The 17,407-nt window shown below is 39.5% G+C and overlaps 1 protein-coding gene across 1 annotated transcript in view; it reads right to left on the bottom strand.

Moving 5' to 3' along the window:
- The window catches only part of LOC127201237 (lipoxygenase homology domain-containing protein 1-like), a 339,490-nt gene that overhangs the window by 157,632 nt on the left and 164,451 nt on the right, over window positions 1–17,407 (bottom strand). Inside the window, 1 exon segment of the mRNA XM_051159652.1 lies at window positions 8,383–8,514. Coding sequence (XP_051015609.1) covers window positions 8,383–8,514 — 132 coding nt within the window.

The following is a 17,407-nucleotide window of genomic DNA, read 5'->3' as shown; positions in this document are numbered from 1 at the left end:
GGTGTCACTTGAATTTTTGATCTTTGCCATTCTGATGGGTGTAAGATGGAATCTCAGAATTGTTTTGACTTGCATTTCCCTGATAACTAAGGAGGTTGAGCATTTCTTTAAGTGTTTTGCAGCCATTTGATATTCCTCTGTTGAGAATGCTCTATTTAGTTCTGAGTTCCATTTCTCAATGGGGTTATTTGGTTTGGTGGTGTTTAATTTCTTGAGTTCCTTATATATTTTGGATATTAGACCTTCGTCAGATGTAAGAGGCCTGGTGGCACTCAGAGGAAGGATAGTAGGTTGCCAAGAAGTGACTTGATACCCTATGAGCATATACAGGGGGAAGAGGTCCCCCTCAGTCACCGTCATAGGGGAAGGGGGTAAGGGGAAAATGGGAGGGAGGGAGGAATGGGAAGATACAAGGGATGGGAGAACAATAGAAATGTAATATGAATAAATTAATAAAATATATTTTAAAAAATAATAAAATGCACTTCCAATGATAAAGTAAAAAAAAAAAAAAAAATCCATGCCAACTGGGCCCTGTCTTGAGGACATGAGAGCGGGTAGGCAGACCCTGTCATGATGACATAGGAATGGGCCCTGAACCTGGGCTTATCCCAATATCTACCCCATGTATGACTTACTGGAACACATGAAGGGGCCAGACCTGCAGATTCAAAGACTAAGAATCTCCTTGACAGATGGCAAGAATGGGATATCCAACAGCAGTCCCAGTGAGGATTCAGTAACGATAGCGTAGGCCTCAAACCAGACCCATGACTCATAGCAGGGAACATTTGAAAGTAAGCATATATGGACAAAAGGCTATACTGTGTGATACACTACAGCTTCTGTGACAAGATTTTTTGTTTGTCTGTTTTTTTTTTTTTACTAGGGGGAGAAGGAGGATTTTGGTGCATGACATGTAAATCATAGCCATTCAATGAAAGTAAATAAAATAAAATTTTTTTAAAAACTACATATTTATTAAAAAAAATCCATGCCTACCTCCCCTAAATGCTAAGATCTTGTCCAAAATTACAGCGCAATAACACAAAATCCAACATTGACAAAACAAGAACAAAAGCAAGAATGCTAAGATTAGCCCTAAGAGGTAACTGCTACCCTACTGGCTATAAAAGGTCTTTCTCTAAGGGTCTTACTTTTTCTTTACCCATAACCTACTTTCTTTTCCACCATTATTGGCTGGCAAGGCCCTTTCATCTTTTTCACCCTTTAGAGAAGAACACTTGAATAGTTCATTTTCAATGGATTTAAGAAGAATTATCGTTGTACTCTTTATTAGAAATCCAAGAAAATGTTGTTAATTTGAAGACTAGAGTAAATTTTAGAATGTCAACTTTTATGTGTAGCAAGTATTGAAATTCTTTTTTTTTTTTTTTATTAATTTACTCTTGTTACATCTCAATGGTTATCCCATCCCTTGTATCCTCCCATTCTTCCCTCCCTCCCATTTTCCCCGTATTCCCCTCCCCTATGACTGTTCCTGAGGGGGATCTCCTCCCCCTGTATATGCTCATAGGGTATCAAGTCTCTTCTTCTTACTCATCCAAAATGACCAGCTGAGTAGACGTCTAGTCAGATGGCGTTCCATCACTGAGACGATGACTGGGGTTCCTCCTTGGTGTCTCATAGTAAATTCCTTTGATATTGACCTACAACTTTTTGAGCTTCTTGCTTAGAAACCTCTAAGTTAGTTATCTAACTTGAGGATGCTAGTTTTTCCTTGTATCTTTCTATTTCTAGAGTCTCTAGTCCTTTCCTTAGGTAGGTAAGTCAAGGGAAGTTATAGTTTGAATAAGAAATGACTCTGGTAGGCTCATTTATTTTAACACTTGGTTTCAAGTTTTTGGAATTGTTTGGGGAAGGTGAATAAAACATTAGGAGGCAGAACCTTGTTGGAAGAAGTGTTATCACTGGGGTAGGCTTTGGGATTTCATCCCTTTACCCCATTTCCAGTTCACCCTCTCTGCTTTACTGTGAGTGGAAAAAGATGTGATTTTCAGCTTCCTGTTCTGGTTTCCTGTTGCCATACATTCCCCACCACTACAGACTCACCTTCTGCAAATGTGTCTGAAATAAACTTGTTCTTCCATAAGCCACTTTTGGTCATGTGTTTTGCTACATCAGTAAAAAAGTAGATAATACACCAGGATTATACTATGTGCAGACAAACCCATCCCTCGTGATTGGAAGCTCATAAAATGAAGCATTGGTCTTTTGGGACTCCAGTACCAGACAGTACAAGGGCATTATATCTGGAGTTCTGAGAGAGAATGTGACATCCTGAAGAGCTATGAAGGTCATTAGTAGTTACCTATCTAATCTTGTTTTGAGTAGCCCCAAACTATAAAATTACTCTTCAGCAGGAGGCTCCAAAGTAAAGAACATGGACATACCATGATTTGCCTTTCTTGTAAAAGTCAAATGGCCCGTCACTGGCACAGGAAACCCCACCACCACCACCGCCAGGAAAGGCTGCTTGTTCCAGAGACCTTTGATGAAATACTCTGAAGCCGAAAATGACCATCTGGATAAAGGTCACTTAGTTCCTGTAAACTCTCAGCTCTGGAAGAGCAGACCTCCCTTTTCTCTGCAGGAAACATTGTCTAGACTCTTCGCTGCTGTGTGCTTCATCTAAATTCCTCTGATGAACTTCTCAAAGTAATATTCTGTGCTGTATCTGTCCTTCAAATCAGAGAACTAGCTGTGAGATTCTACCTGCTGTGCTCTCTCTTATAGGCACAGTCATTCTCAATCATCTTTATATCTTATTAGAATCTCACTCTTATGCATGTACCCCCAAATTAGTATATTTATGATCTGTATTCAAGCACTTCTTAGATTTTGCAATCAATTAATTGGGTACATATGACAAGTGGACACTACTCTAAATGTGGGCCAGATTACATGGGCATGATTCTTCACGGACTTGAACAAATGCCTGCATCACTTCAAGCTATAGCAGTTCTAATGAGGAATGCTTAGGAAAATGGGTTCTACATGTTTCAATTTACCAATGTTATTCTCTGATAGTGCCAACATGTTTCTTGATGGAAGGTTGTGGACAGAGTCAGAGAGAAGCACAAAGCAAACAGGCCCAAAAATCACCAAAGCCCAGTCATAGCTAAAGTGGAGAAGTGACCTCAATATGTTGCTGCATGATTTTCTTTTTAAATTATTCACTAACCAATAAAATTATTCTGTTCATCCCAGCAGTTTCTTACATGAAAACAATGGGTTTTTTTTTTTGACTACCTAAAATACTAGATTTTTGGAAACAACAGGAGAAATCCCAGAGCCAGAACAGCAGTTTCAAAGCCATCAGTTGATTGTAACACTCCCTCAAATTACTTTATCCAGCTCTCAGCTGATCTGCTTTGAAATCACAGAAGCTGAATACTTACTCTGCCTTGTAATGAAAATAAAACCACATTTCCTTGCCACTTGGTAGTTGGTGACTGTGTAGTACCTTCTACTGCAGAACTCAAGTGCATTCATTTGATTGTCAAACATAAAGAAATAAGCCATAGCTCCGTAGACTGGCTCCTTGGAGCAGCTATCTCCATGGGCTCAGGAAGCCTACCTCAACTTGTTCCATTTGGAGTGAGAAGTGTCCTGTGCTGGTGTCTGAAACCTGTTTCCTAGCTATTGCCACTTAGCACATTTGATAGCATGGAAAGGACATGTTACCCTATGGATTAGTGGCTTTATCTATGATATAGTCATTTGGTTTTTTGATCTTCGTCATTCTGACTGGTGTAACATGGAACCTCAGAGTTGTTTTGATTTGCATTTCCCTCATGACTAAGGACATTGAGCATTTCTTTAGGTGTTTCTCAGCCATTTGATATTCCTCTGTTGAGAATTCTCTGTTTAGCTCTGTACCCCATTTTTAATTGTATTATTTGGTTTGTTAGTGTTTAATTTCTTGAGTTCTTTATATATTTTGGATATTAACCCTCTGTCCCTCTGTCGGATGACAGTAGCTCCACAAGAACAACAGAGCCAACACATCTGGGCCCAGGAAGACCTGCAGAGACTGATGCACCAAACAAGGATATGCATGGAGAGGATCTAGACGCCCTGCTCAGATGCTGTCAATAGGCAACACAGTCTCCTTATGGGTCCCATAATATGGGGAGAAGGGGCTGCCTCTGACATGGACTCTGTTGTCCACTCATTGATCATTTCACCCTGGAAGGGCTGCTTTGCCAGGCCATAGAGCAAGAGGATGCAAGAAATCCAGATGAGGCTTGATAGCCTAGGGTTAGTTGGTAGGGGAGGAGGTCTACTCCTTTCTGAGGATTAGGGAAGGGGAGAGGGGAAGAGAGAGGAAGGAGAGTTCCAAGAGGTGATGAGGGAGGGGACTACAATTGGGATGTAAAGTGACTAAATTAAAAATAAACACAACTTTTAAAAGATAAAAAAGTAAAAGTTTTAAAAGGAGAAGGAGGAAGAAGAGCAGGGAGGAAGGAACTTACCATTAGACAGTGGACTTGGAGGGAGCATAAAGCCAAGAGAAGTTTGCCCTGATGACACCTGATGGAGCAGAAGCCACCCAGGAGTCATCAGTTTGGCAAGTGATGGGCATGTATGTACATTTTAAGGGTAGTAGGATTAGAATATCTCAGAACCTGCCCAGCATAGTGCAGTTAGGGTTAAGGCTTAATAATAAAATATAGTGTTCCTGTGTTGTTTACTTGGGAACTAATACAGGAAAAAGTGGGGTAGATAAAATAAATATAAGGAGTAAAATGTAGATAATAACCCTCCCAAAAAATAATTTCATGATATAAAACTGGATTGATAACATAATCTTCAATAACTCATATTTGCATTTAAATGTCTTTAAAAGCAAGAAAAACTTTTCTAAAAATATTCTAACAAATATTTTCATGTGAACTTAACCAAAATTTTATGTTTTCATAGGATTTCAGTCAGAGCATACATAACATGACTTCTTAGTTGTCAAACAAAAGGAAAAATGTTTCTTGTAAGAAGCAGTGTACATATAGTTGCAACTATCTGGTGGGGGCAGGAAATGACCCTTAAAGGAGTTGAATGGTAAAGCCTTATAGAAACACTCAAGACATTTCTCCACCTAAAATTGTGCAGGCTCTTGAATCCAGTCCCCTCAGCAGCCTAAGAAGGCCAAGTTCAAGCCGACCATGCGTGTGTGACTTGCCGCAGCATCTCAGGAGATTCTTCTGTGTTTGTAGTTAGTGGTGTATCTGCAGTTTCAGCAGCCTGTGAATCACGTGAACTCAGATTCCTCCCTTTTTTCTTTAGCCTCCACTCCCACTTTGCCACTAATTACTAACAACAAATTTACAAGACTACACTAAATTCAGGACGCAATTTTTATTTTGTACATAGGGTGCCCATTATTAGTCTATAGTTTTTTATTTTTGAGTGGTTCAATGTTTGACCCAACACACTCAATCATTAATAAATGTCAAGACATCTAAGGCCAAATTTATTTTCCTCCTCACTGTACTCCCTTATTAACTGGCTAGTTTTATGCCAATTTGACACAAGCTAAAGGCATCAGACAGGAGGAAGTTTCTCAATAGATAAACTACCTTCATAAGATTAGGCTGTAAGCAACCCTGTGAGGCATTTTCTTAATTAGTGATTGACACAGGAAAGCCCAGATCATTGGGGGAGGTTTATTCCCTGAGCTGTTGGTCCTGAGATCTAAATGGATGACCAGGACCCTTCCATGGCCTCTACATCAGCTCCTGTCTCCAGGTTCCTGCCCTGTTTCAGCTTCTGCCCTCACTGCTTTTATAATGAACTGTCACATTGAATAGTGAGTCAAATAAACTTTTTCCTCCCCAAATTGTTTTGGTCCTGCTCTTTCATCAAAGCAGTAATAACCTTAACTAAGACATTTTACATTGCCAATCAGTTAGACACAGTGTGTGTGTGTGTGTGTGTGTGTGTGTGTGTGTGTGTGTGTGTGTGGTGACTAAGCGAATAGTGTGAAGCATCTGTGTTTATCCTAAGAACTAGTTCTTTCTTTCGTATTGCTCAAGTCATTTGGTATTTTTGGTTGAATGAAAACAGGTATCTGTTAAAGGTCCACAGATTGATCTTGATCACCAGGGTAGTGCTATTGCTAGCTGATGGACCTTTGGGGGGTAGGTCTTATGGGATCTCTCTCCCTCTCCTCTTCTCTCTCCTCTCCTCTCTCTCTCTCTCTCTCTCTCTCTCTCTCTCCTCTCTCCTCTCTCTCTCTCTCTCTCTCTCTCTCTCTCCTCTCTCCTCTCTCTCTCTCCTCTCTCTCTCTCTCTCTCTCTCTCCCTCCCTCCTTCCCCCACATCTCTCTATATATCTCTATCTATCTATCTATCTATCTATCTATCTATCTCTCCTCCCCCTTTCTGTCTCTGCTCTCTCTATTCAATTTGAAATGTAATCACTTGCTTGTTTCCAAAATTCATTCCCACCTTTGACCTATGGGGTGATGCTATACTGGTTTATACTACTATATGTTTTGAAACTTTGAGGAAAGTAAAACTTTTTTTCTTAAAAGACAGTTGCCTTTGGTACTTAGTAATAGTAATACAAAGATAACTAATATTACATTTGCTTCGTTCAAAAACTCCATACTTCCTCCCACTCAAAAATTTAACAATGGCAACATTTAAGAATGTTCAGAAGAACAATTTTTATAGGAAATATGACAGTTTCTCTAAGCTTTTTTCCCATTCATAAAAAATGTCTATTTCTGAAGGTTTCAGTTAGCATACTATTTTGAGCCATGTCAAGTTTGCTTGAGTAGCCAACTCTAATTTAAAAGCCTTTGCTTCCTGACACAAATTGAATTCTGTGAGGAATCCTAACTAACCACATGTTTCCCATAAGAGTAATTCTTCACACTGCTCCATAAATCTGGGCTGTACGGAAATACAGTTCAGGGCTAGTCCACTACAACAAACAGTACCAGTGCTGACTCCTTATGGCTGGTACATATGAATGCAGGCATGTCAGGAAGACTCCTTTATTCTTTGACAATTTCATACATGTATTTGTTCAATTTGAGTTGGGTGTATCCCCCATTATCTTCTCTTACCCACCTCCTTTTCCTCTGAAAAGGCTTCTGTCCAACAAGCCTCCTCTTAGCTTCCGCCCCCCCCCTTTCTCTTTCTCGCCCACAGAATTTAATCGAGGTTGCTTGATGAGCATACTAGGGTCTGAGTGTGGCCTACTTACTGGAGCATGGGCAACTTATCAGTGGCTACACCACTGAACCTGCTACATGCTCATAGTCACACAGTGAATGATGAGACCTTAAGAGCTCCTCCTCCATGGATCACAAAATAGCAACCGGTCTGTCTTCTGTGGTTCTTAGGCAGGTAACCACAGCTTCAGTGAGTTCACAGAAGCAATGAGCTTTTCATGTCCAGAAGACACCTTTGTAGCAGTTTCCCCCAACCTCTAGCTCTTAAATTCTTTTCATCCCATATTCCCAATGTTCCTCTACCTATGACCTGTTTCAAAGGGAACATTCTGCAGTCACTTATTTTCCATAGTTGACTAGCCATGGTCTCTGCATTAACTGCTGCCCACTGCAGGAAAAAAAAAAATTCCAATAAAGTTTGAGAGACATCAGTTTGACATAATGCCCATTTAACAAAAAACAACAGCAGTAAGTTCTCTCTTGTGACCTGTGGCCTTTCTAGCTACAGGCTTCTGACGAGATTTACAGTACAAGGAATCAGTTTTCTCTCATAGAATGGGCATCAAATGCAATTAGAAAGGGTTTGGCTACCCACATAGTATCATGCCATTACTGCATCAGTGGACATATCTTGTCAAGCAGGTCATTTTTATTAATTACTATTTAAAAGAAATAGTAGTGTAGCAATAATATAATTAATTTTCAAAAACCATTTTGCTAACGGTAATATTCTAGTTATATATAAAAATGAGTTTACTGATTAAAAAAAACAACAAAAAACAAAAGAAAGAAAAAGATTCAAGCCTGATGTGGTGGCACACAACCTTACTTTCAGTCTTCTGGCAGTGGATCAAGAGTTCTGGACCATGTTGAGAAAGTACTACACTGTTTCCTTCTATTCGGTGATGGCTACATCACCAAGCAGAGAATTTGATGGGTGTTGTACATTATACTTACCAGGAAGAAGAATGGATTTGAGAAAAAGAAAATGGTCAAACAAATACAGAAACTAGGAAGTCAAAACTTTAGGATTCGAAGTACTTTGCTTATGACCCACCCCATTTTATATCGTAGAAATGGGAATTATTTTGATTGTTTTAAATAATATAGTATTTTTCCTAAAGGAAGAAGCAAAGTAGAAAAACAAACCAACAGAAGAGGGAGAGGTTGTGGCTTACTTTCTGATGACAGCGGTGAGGACCATCTGGCTGTGGATTCTGGTGGTGTTTCTTTCTGGTGTTTTGACACATGGATCTTGTTTTCCCCTTGGCTGACTGTTGCAGACATTCCCGTTGGGTTTTCTCTGCCAACTGAAATTAAGATCTTTAAAAACTGAAAGCCACTATTCTTTCAAAGTCCCTGCCTCTTCTCAGAATGTTCACCATATGCTCAGCACCAGGTTTAAGTTTTCCCATTGTTACATCTCAGTGCCTACTCAGATCATTTCTCTCTTATTACACAGTTACCAGAAAATGACTCTTCTTTCTTACCAGGCAGCTATGCATAAACGGCATTCCTATAAAGCCTATTCACTGCTTTGTATTCTAGGCAACGGCTTAGCATCACAATATGAATCAAATGACTTATTCAAGATGTTTTCCTTACAGATTCTAAATTGGAGCTACTTGAGTAATCTACTGCTTTGCCTTTCTCAAAAGAAGAAACTGACTAAAGCATCATTCAAAGAGAACTTTATGAAATCTTACTAGAATATGAAAATCATAGAAATATATACATGTCTATAAATGAAAAAAAAAAACCTAGCTACTTGTCTGTTGTTTATTTAAAAGAAAAAAGCAAGCGGTTTGGGAGGCTGATGCAAAAATAGCTGCCTCTAACTTCATTGAACAATGACTTCCATTTAAACTGTCTAATCAGAAGTGCTATCTAAATTTTAAAATGTCAAAGTTAAGCTGTGTTTGTTCTTTAGGATCAAGCATAGGATGGGTGCTGTCTCTTAGATGACGGTCACTTGTCATGTTTTAGGCTGTGCACTGCAACAACACTTATAAAGATGTCTGACTATATGGTTTTTTTGCTGTATTCTTTTTTCTTTTTCTTTATTAATTCATTCATATTCATATTACATCTCAGTTGTTATCCCATCCTTTGTATCCTCCCATTCTTCCCTCCCTCCCATTTTCCCCTTATTCCCCTCCCCTATGACTGTGACTAAGGGGGACCTCCTCCTCCTGTATATGCTCATAGGGCATCAGGTCTCTTCTTGGTAGTCTGCTATCCTTCCTCTGAGTGCCACCAGGTCTCCCCATCAAGGGGACGTGGTCAAACAAGGGGGACCAGAGTTCATGTGAAAGTCAGACCCCACTCTCCACTCAACTGTGGAGAATGTCCTGTCCATTGGCTAGATGTGGGTAGGGGTTTGATGTTTACTGCATATATAGACTATATAAGTTTATAGGCAGTCAATAACATCCCAACTTCACTCAAAAACATGGATGATTCAAAAATTAGCAAGCATGCAAACCTCTTAGGCATAGTGACTGACACTTAATAACTTGAAAGATGCACGGACAGCAGGACACTGACATCTGAAGAACTGGCTGAGACATTGTACCTTATTTGTGTCATGCAGGAGTTATAAGGTATAAATTCACAATAATGAGCTTTTGAATGCCTAGTTCCATGAATCACTAGTTTCCCTGTTTAATTTCTCTATACTATGATGTTTAAGTGCTGGAGATGGATGGCAATAAAGGAACTCAAAATATTAGAAAGGAAAGTTAGTTAGACATATTCACTGGGACAAAATAAGAACTTGAAGGAAAAAGATTCCTAAACACAACTTAAGGTCCATAATAAATATCTTGTGTTATGAGGGGATTTGAATCAATCTTATAAGTATCCCCGTGATCTTATACATATGGAGATTACAAAGACTACACAAAAAGTATACAGGAAGTACAATGAAGGAACTAATATCCCCCTCCAAAGACTGGCAACAAGCACACAGGGTTTGCACACAAGATCAACACAGATGATACTATGAAATGAGAAATAACCTCTCCAGTCTCTCTACCTTCCCTACAGTAACTTCTCCTTCCACCTGGGACTCTCCAAAGGACTGATAGCATCTATTTCTACAACAGTAGGAGGAGGACATTAGGACATGGAAAATGTGTTGTGTAAATGCAAGAGCAAGGCAGCACCTATTTCTTGATCAGAGGGAGCAGGTGACTCACCAAACTAGCCCTCCAATAACACTCTGGATTAGAGCCTACACTAACAGTGTGGTCTCCAATCTAATTTTCACCATTGTAAAAGGAGTGTGAAGGGCTGTGGACTTAACTCAAGAGATGCTTGCCTAGCATACACAAAGCTCTGAGTTTGCTCCCCAGTACTCCATAAAACTGAGAATCATGGTCCATGTCTATAACCCTAGCACTTGGGAAAAGGAGACAGGAGGATCAGTAGTTCAAAGGTCAACCTTGGTTATTTGGGTACATAGTGAGTTTGAAACCTACCTGGACTACATCTGACACTGTCTCAAAAATTAGTTAATTAAAATTGAAACTTAAAAACTAAAATTTTAAAAATCAAAATTTGAGTGTCAACATTTATTAGCAGCAATGTAAAATGATAAGGACAACGAAGGTAAAAAGAAGTCAAGTTTTCTATACAGACAATTAAGGATCCAGGTCTGATGGTATCTCATTGTAAGCACAGGGCCAACAAGGTCAAAACAAAACACAATCAAACTACAAGCTTAATTACTAAAAGTATGTTGTCTTATATCTACAAAGGAAAAATATAAATAATTACAACAATGAATTTCTGTCACATTTTTATAAGTGAGATTATTGGACACATAATTAGAATCCAATGAATTGATTACTATTGCACTTAGACTTTATATGTAGATAATATTATGTTTAGATTTTTCTAAAGTAAAGTAAAAGTAAACTTTCTAAACACATGTTAACACAAATATCTGTAGGACTTAGTAGGGGGCACAGAGGCCTTTGTGCTCACAAACCTCCACTAGGGGAACCTGGAATGGGAAGCAGGCAGGGAAGGTTGCTCCTTCAAAAGAAGAAATCAAATAATCTGTTCTCGTCCCAAAAGGCTGGAGCAGACACACTTTCTCACCTGTGACCTGTGTGCTGTCTGTGTGTCTGGGGGTTTCCTGCTACTGGCTCCTTTCCCTAGACTCTTATCATAAATCTGTTTTTCTCAGTCCAGGTATTAGAACCTATCTTTTGAACTTGACAAGGAGTTTTGGTGCAGTCACTTCTAATGGTTTTAGTTCACTTTCTTCCCTGAAGAGATTTATGTATGCTTTGTTTGTGCATGCAGGAGTGAGTTCACTATCACCAAAATAGTTTGTGCCAAATTGTGCTGTGCTTAAGTATGCCTAACACAAACCACTTGAGATCAGACTCCTGAAGTTTGAACAAGAAGCACCTGCTACCGAGGCTCGTTGAGCTAAACTGACTTTTGGCCTCCTGTGACCATCAAGGTTTTGCTGACCATCACGGTCACAGAGCCCTCCCCATGGGACTTAAACCTGAGATTTCTTTTTGAAATATTATTATTGTTATGATAATTATCATCATTATTTATTATTGGTGTGTGTGTGTTTGGTTTGTTTAATGTGTATACATATGGGCACATACATGTCAGAGCACAAATGTGGAGTTAAAGGACAGGTTTATTCATTTTTTTTCTTTCACCTTTACATGGGTTCTTGGAATTGAATTGAATTTATCAAATGTATAGAAAGTACCTTTACCCACTGAATGATCTCAATGGACCCCAGAAATTCTTACTGTAACAAAAATGTAGTATTTAACACTTATCTTTACTTCTACATTTTTCAGGTTCTTGAACTAGTGTCCATTGATTTTTTTTTTTAATAGAGATGTGGCTCTCCCTGCCCCCCTGCAGATTGTGGCCAATGGTTGGTCCCAGAGGACAAAGGGAGCAGAGGTGGGAAGGGTAGGGACTCAGAGGACCTTGAAGATAGATGATCCAGGACCAACTCCTGGGAGGCAGATCAACTTTATTCTGGGGAGGGGGGCGGGGGGAGAATATATAGAACTTTGGAGAGGTGGTAGGGAAATCTGGGGTGACTAAAGGTCACAGGCTGAGGGGCTAGGGTACTGAGATGCCTCATTTACACAGGGAGGAATTCCAGGTGCTTGCTAAACAGGTTCTACATGGGGAAAGGGAGTTGAACCTTAGTCGGTTTGTACAGAGCTCAGGGCTTCCTGGACATCTGTAGGGAAATGCTGTTGCTAAGGTCTCAGTCTGATATTACCAGGAAGCTCAGCGCAAAATGACAAACTCCCTTTAGCAGCAAGGCTTCCTCTTCTCTCCCTGGGGGGATCTGAGACCCCACACCCTCTACTTGAGGAATGTCACCAAGTAGACCAAAGAGAAATCGCAGATTCAACTGAAGTTACAGGTTCCATCCTGCCTCTGTTCACTTTGTTCTCTGACCGATGGCCACAGTCCTGAGGGTAGGGGTGGAGGTCAGGGAGAGACACATAAAAAGAGTTGTTCATACCATAATACCTGGCCAGAAATAGAACAAGGAAAGGCAAATTTTTGTGCATGAATTAAGCCTGTGTCCCAGAGCCTTGGAGGACACTGAAGCTGATGTTCAAGTTCCAACTAATCTAAGGTTCTCTTAACCCCACACAGAGGGAGGTTTAATTATTTAAGATTTTAAGTGTCGGTATTACTTGGAGTAACAGGAATGAGTGAAATTCCCAAAGAACCCATGTTATCTAGATAAGACATGAAGAATCTCCTGACCAGTTCAACATGATAAAAGCTCATATCAATTCAAATATTTTCTGTTTCTCTTGCATCTGAGGTTCATAAGTTCTGAGTACAAATTTACGGAAGAAAATAAAAAAGTTTAGCTATACAAACCGTGTCACAACTACATAATAGTGAGATACATGGTTTTATTATTAAACTCTCCATTTGCAATAATTAAATCAAATCCTAACCAAATTATACATGAAGAAATCAAGTTACAGAGAAATAACCTGATTTGCCCAAAGTGTTTAGAAGAGATGACGAAATATCATCTCTTGCCTTCTAGGAATCTATCAACTCTGTTTAAATTGTGAAAGACATGCTATGAAATACTTCCGTCAATTACTATAACAGAAATACTTGTACAGCACCCACAGAATGTTGGCCACCCTTAGTTGTTAACTCACACCATTCTTACACCAGTGTGGAGTTAAGGCATTCTTGTCTTCATTTTATAGAACAGAGACATGTGGTCCAGTAACTGTGGGCACACAGCTGCCAAGAGGCCAAAGTAGGGTCTGGATCTCAACAGCCTTGCCATCACAGCCTGTGTGCTGAAACACCACCTCAATGCTGCCTCGTGTTGTTTGGAGGGCAGACGTAATCTACTAGAATACCGTTGTGCTGCAGAGTTGAGCAGCTTCTCTGTTCCCTTTGCACCACTCTCTCCTCTCCATCCTCGCTCCTTTATTGTGTACATTCTACTCCAAGTTTCAAAAAGTGGTGAGAAAAAGCTTTGGGGTGTGTGGAAATACAAAGAATTCAAGACTTTACTGTTAAGGAAATTTTACTATTCTTTGCTTCTTCCTGGGGAATATGCACTCTATCAACATATATACGCATCTAAATTTTATAGGATTCAATCTATCAATCATACTTACATAGTACAGATTCTTTCAAATTCAAAACCTTGTCAGAGCTTTCTGGGAGGGAATTGTTTGTATTTATCATACTTCAGAAAATAAAAATAAAAGCTAAGACATTGCACATTAAAGGAGCAATCTGCCTGCTCTCTCCCAGCCCAACCAAGAAGGATTTTTAAGCATTTTCTGCATCACTGATCATTTTGAAGGACCTAGGGAAGGTCACCATCTTTTCATCTCAAATACACATCCCTGCATGTTTTATGGGATTTATTTACTAAAAATATGCATGCCTGCAATTTCAAATGTTCTCAGATTCAAGTTTTTTTTTTAAATCTTACCACAGTAAAATGTTACTGTTCTTATGTGCATATAACAAAGCAGAATCTAAGATGTTTATTTAGGGACATGCTGCTAGCACATCAAAATAAAATCTAGACATGACATATGATGTTACAACATTTGCTTATTCAACAAACAGATCCAATTTAGCTTCCCTGAAACAAGCACTATGCTGTATCTACAGATGCCATTGGGTGGGGTCAAGTGCCTGCTTTCAAGTACTCAATGTTCAGAGAAGCCAGGTAATAACAGAGTAGGAAAACAAAGGAGTGACAGGGTAAGTTACAACTGAACACCCGTTCCTATGCTTTCCTGGTCTGTCAGGTAGCTCAGCAGTTTCTAGAAAACTGAAGTGGGTTGAGGATAAATATCTGACCACACAGGGCTCTCATGGTGGCTCCTGCACAGCAAAGGGCACCCTGCACACAAGAGCCAAGCTTTGTGGAGTGTTCAGTGTCTGTTAAAAGCCAAAAAATGAATCTGAGAGCAGCCACAGATGCTTACTCTGCAGATGTGCTCTTCATTATCCCAGATGGAAAGTGCACAAATTAGCCATCGAAGCCAAGGGGCATGCCTGCTGAGTGTGAACAGGCACTTCCCTAACAGGGATTTCTCCCAGCACTGGAAACTGCATGTAAGGAAGCATGGACACTTCTGTAGACTTTAGGATGCTCATAATTCACAGAGCTATGATAAGATGTCTGATGCACAATCCTGTATTTTTGTCCTTACTAAAATAAAAATGTGTCCCTATAAGTAGGGGAGAGAATACAAACTGCCCATATTCTCTAACAGAACTGAACTGTAGAGTTTCTGAAGTGACTGTTGCCTATAACTTGGCCAGGGTGGCCTCTTAGAATCCCTCAGCTCCCTGAAGACTATCTCTTCTTTTTATCTCCTCTTCTATGAATTTTTATGAATTTATTTGTAATTATCACTATCCATTCTTTCTTATCTTTTCTTCTGTGCTTCCATATTATTTGCCCTTTCATTCTCTTTTACCGCCCCCCCCCCAGAAGCTTGCTGCCTCCTGCTAGCCCTTCCTTAGTGTTCTGCTCAGCTCTGTAACCTTCTGTGTGCTCTCAAATCATCCGCTGCCCTGCAGAGTCCCAATGAGCAATTGCACACCCATTCTGCCGTGTGAGGGTGTCTCTCTGTGAGAGCCTGTGGGGAGCAGACGGTGGAGTGACTGATGGTTTTACTATCACAACAATGTGTAAAGTCTTATTCACAGAAGGTAAAGGTTTAAATGGAGTTGATGGAGATAAATGTAAATAACTAGGTCAGATATATGGCCAATGGATACAGTCATGAACTCAAACTATATTCCTTCTTTAAACCATCTTCCATTAGATATTATACATACATGGCCGGCCACACAAGTGCACACACATGCACATGCATATGAACACGTGCAGACATGGCAGGCATGCACATATACATGATCCCCACACACTTGTGCAAGAGAATACTAGGTACACTCTAAAAAGAAAACAGAAGTTAACAGTCACAGTGTCTAAGAAATGTTAGATTTTGTTAAATCATAAACAGCATCAAGCAAAATTTAGAAAGGAAAAAATACCTTTGAGATAATTTTAAAATACAATTTTGTTACTGCATTGTCCTCTTTGTTCAAGCCAATATACTTCAAACTTAAGTTATTTTTAAGAAGTTCTTAAATCCATAATTTGTTAAAGAAACTGAATTTAGAAATGAGAGAAACCATTTCAAAATACTCACATGTCTTTCTTATCCTTGGACTTTTTTCCTCTTGCATTTTATTTTAAAAACAAATCCCATTTATATTTATCTAAATACTAACCTGCATCTACTATTGTTTCTTTAAAAAATGGAAGTATGAAAAATTGTTAGCTATGGAAGCTAAGAATTTCAAGAGCTTTGCCCTCTCTTAGCATATATAGAAATACTCTTTAAAACAAAATATTCAATGTCCACCGGGATGGCTAGTTTTATGTCAACTCAACACAAGGCAGATTCCTCCAAGAGGAGGAAACATCATTTGAGAAAATACCTCTAGAAGACCTAGCTATATGCAGGCAAGTCTGTGTTATCTTAATTAGTTATTGATGTGGGAAGGCCAAGCCTACTGTTAGTGGTACCACCTGGGTTCTATAAGAAAGCAGGCTGAGGAAGCCAGTAAGCAGCTCTTCTCCATAGCCTTTGCATCAGATGCTGCCCCTTTTGAGTTCCTGCTCCATTATAAGGAACTATGAGTGAAATGAACCCTTTCCTCCCCAAGTTGCCTTTGGTCATGGTGTTTTATTACAGCAACAGTAACTCTAACTAAGACAAAATTGATATCAGGATCATTGGACATTGCTATGGCAGACCTGACCAGGTTGTTTTGCATCATTGAAAGTGGAGAATGGTGAGAGGATTTTGAAATGTTGGGGTAGAGAAGCCATTGAGTGTTCACAGTTTGGTGAGCTGTTCCATGAAATCTTGGAACATAAGAGGATTGAAAAAGATGGAGATGATAGATTCCTGACTTGGGAAGATCTGAGAAGAGTTTGGGTCTCATAAAGAAACTATTGGGACTATTGCACATTTTGAATTAAGAATCTGTGGTTCTGGTCAAGTAGAGCTAAAGAGTTTGCTGTAATTAGCAAGATACCAGAACCATTAAAGAAAGCCTTTGCTTTACTAGGACAATTGATGCTCGTTTTCTGGGGCTGAGAAATTAGCAGTGATTAAAGAGGGACCAGCATCCTCGAGATGAATGTTCTGGAGAGTGTCTCGTCAGAGTGAGCACGCTCTGTTCCAGAGCCAGCCAAGGTTGCACTTTATGCTAGCAGCATAACATGGTCATCCAGGTGGTTATAACTTTGATGGCTCAAGGGGTCATGGAGAACAGCTGAGGCTTGGCACTGTGTAGCAGGGCTGGAGTTCCTGAAGAGAGCCTACAAGAAGCTATTGGTAAAAATGCAGCTGAGCTGCAGCATTTTGAATATGCCAGTACCATGGGATAACAGCCAATAGCAACAGCCATGGCGTACAGCCAGCCCGAGCCTAAGAGACAAGCTGTGTATACTGCAGAGGCCAACACCAGAGAAATGTTGAACTTTTAAATAAATTTTCAAGTCTATAGAAACTAAATTTTAAAAGAGAATTTGTATATTTTAAAGATATTTTGAACTTTGGAGTATCTGAATTTGTAAAGACTCTAGGACTTTTCTTTCTTTTTTTTAAA

Source organism: Acomys russatus, chromosome 2 (genome assembly GCF_903995435.1).
Source record: "Acomys russatus chromosome 2, mAcoRus1.1, whole genome shotgun sequence".
Lineage (NCBI taxonomy): Eukaryota > Metazoa > Chordata > Mammalia > Rodentia > Muridae > Acomys > Acomys russatus.
This window is presented reverse-complemented; position numbering and strand designations above follow the sequence as displayed.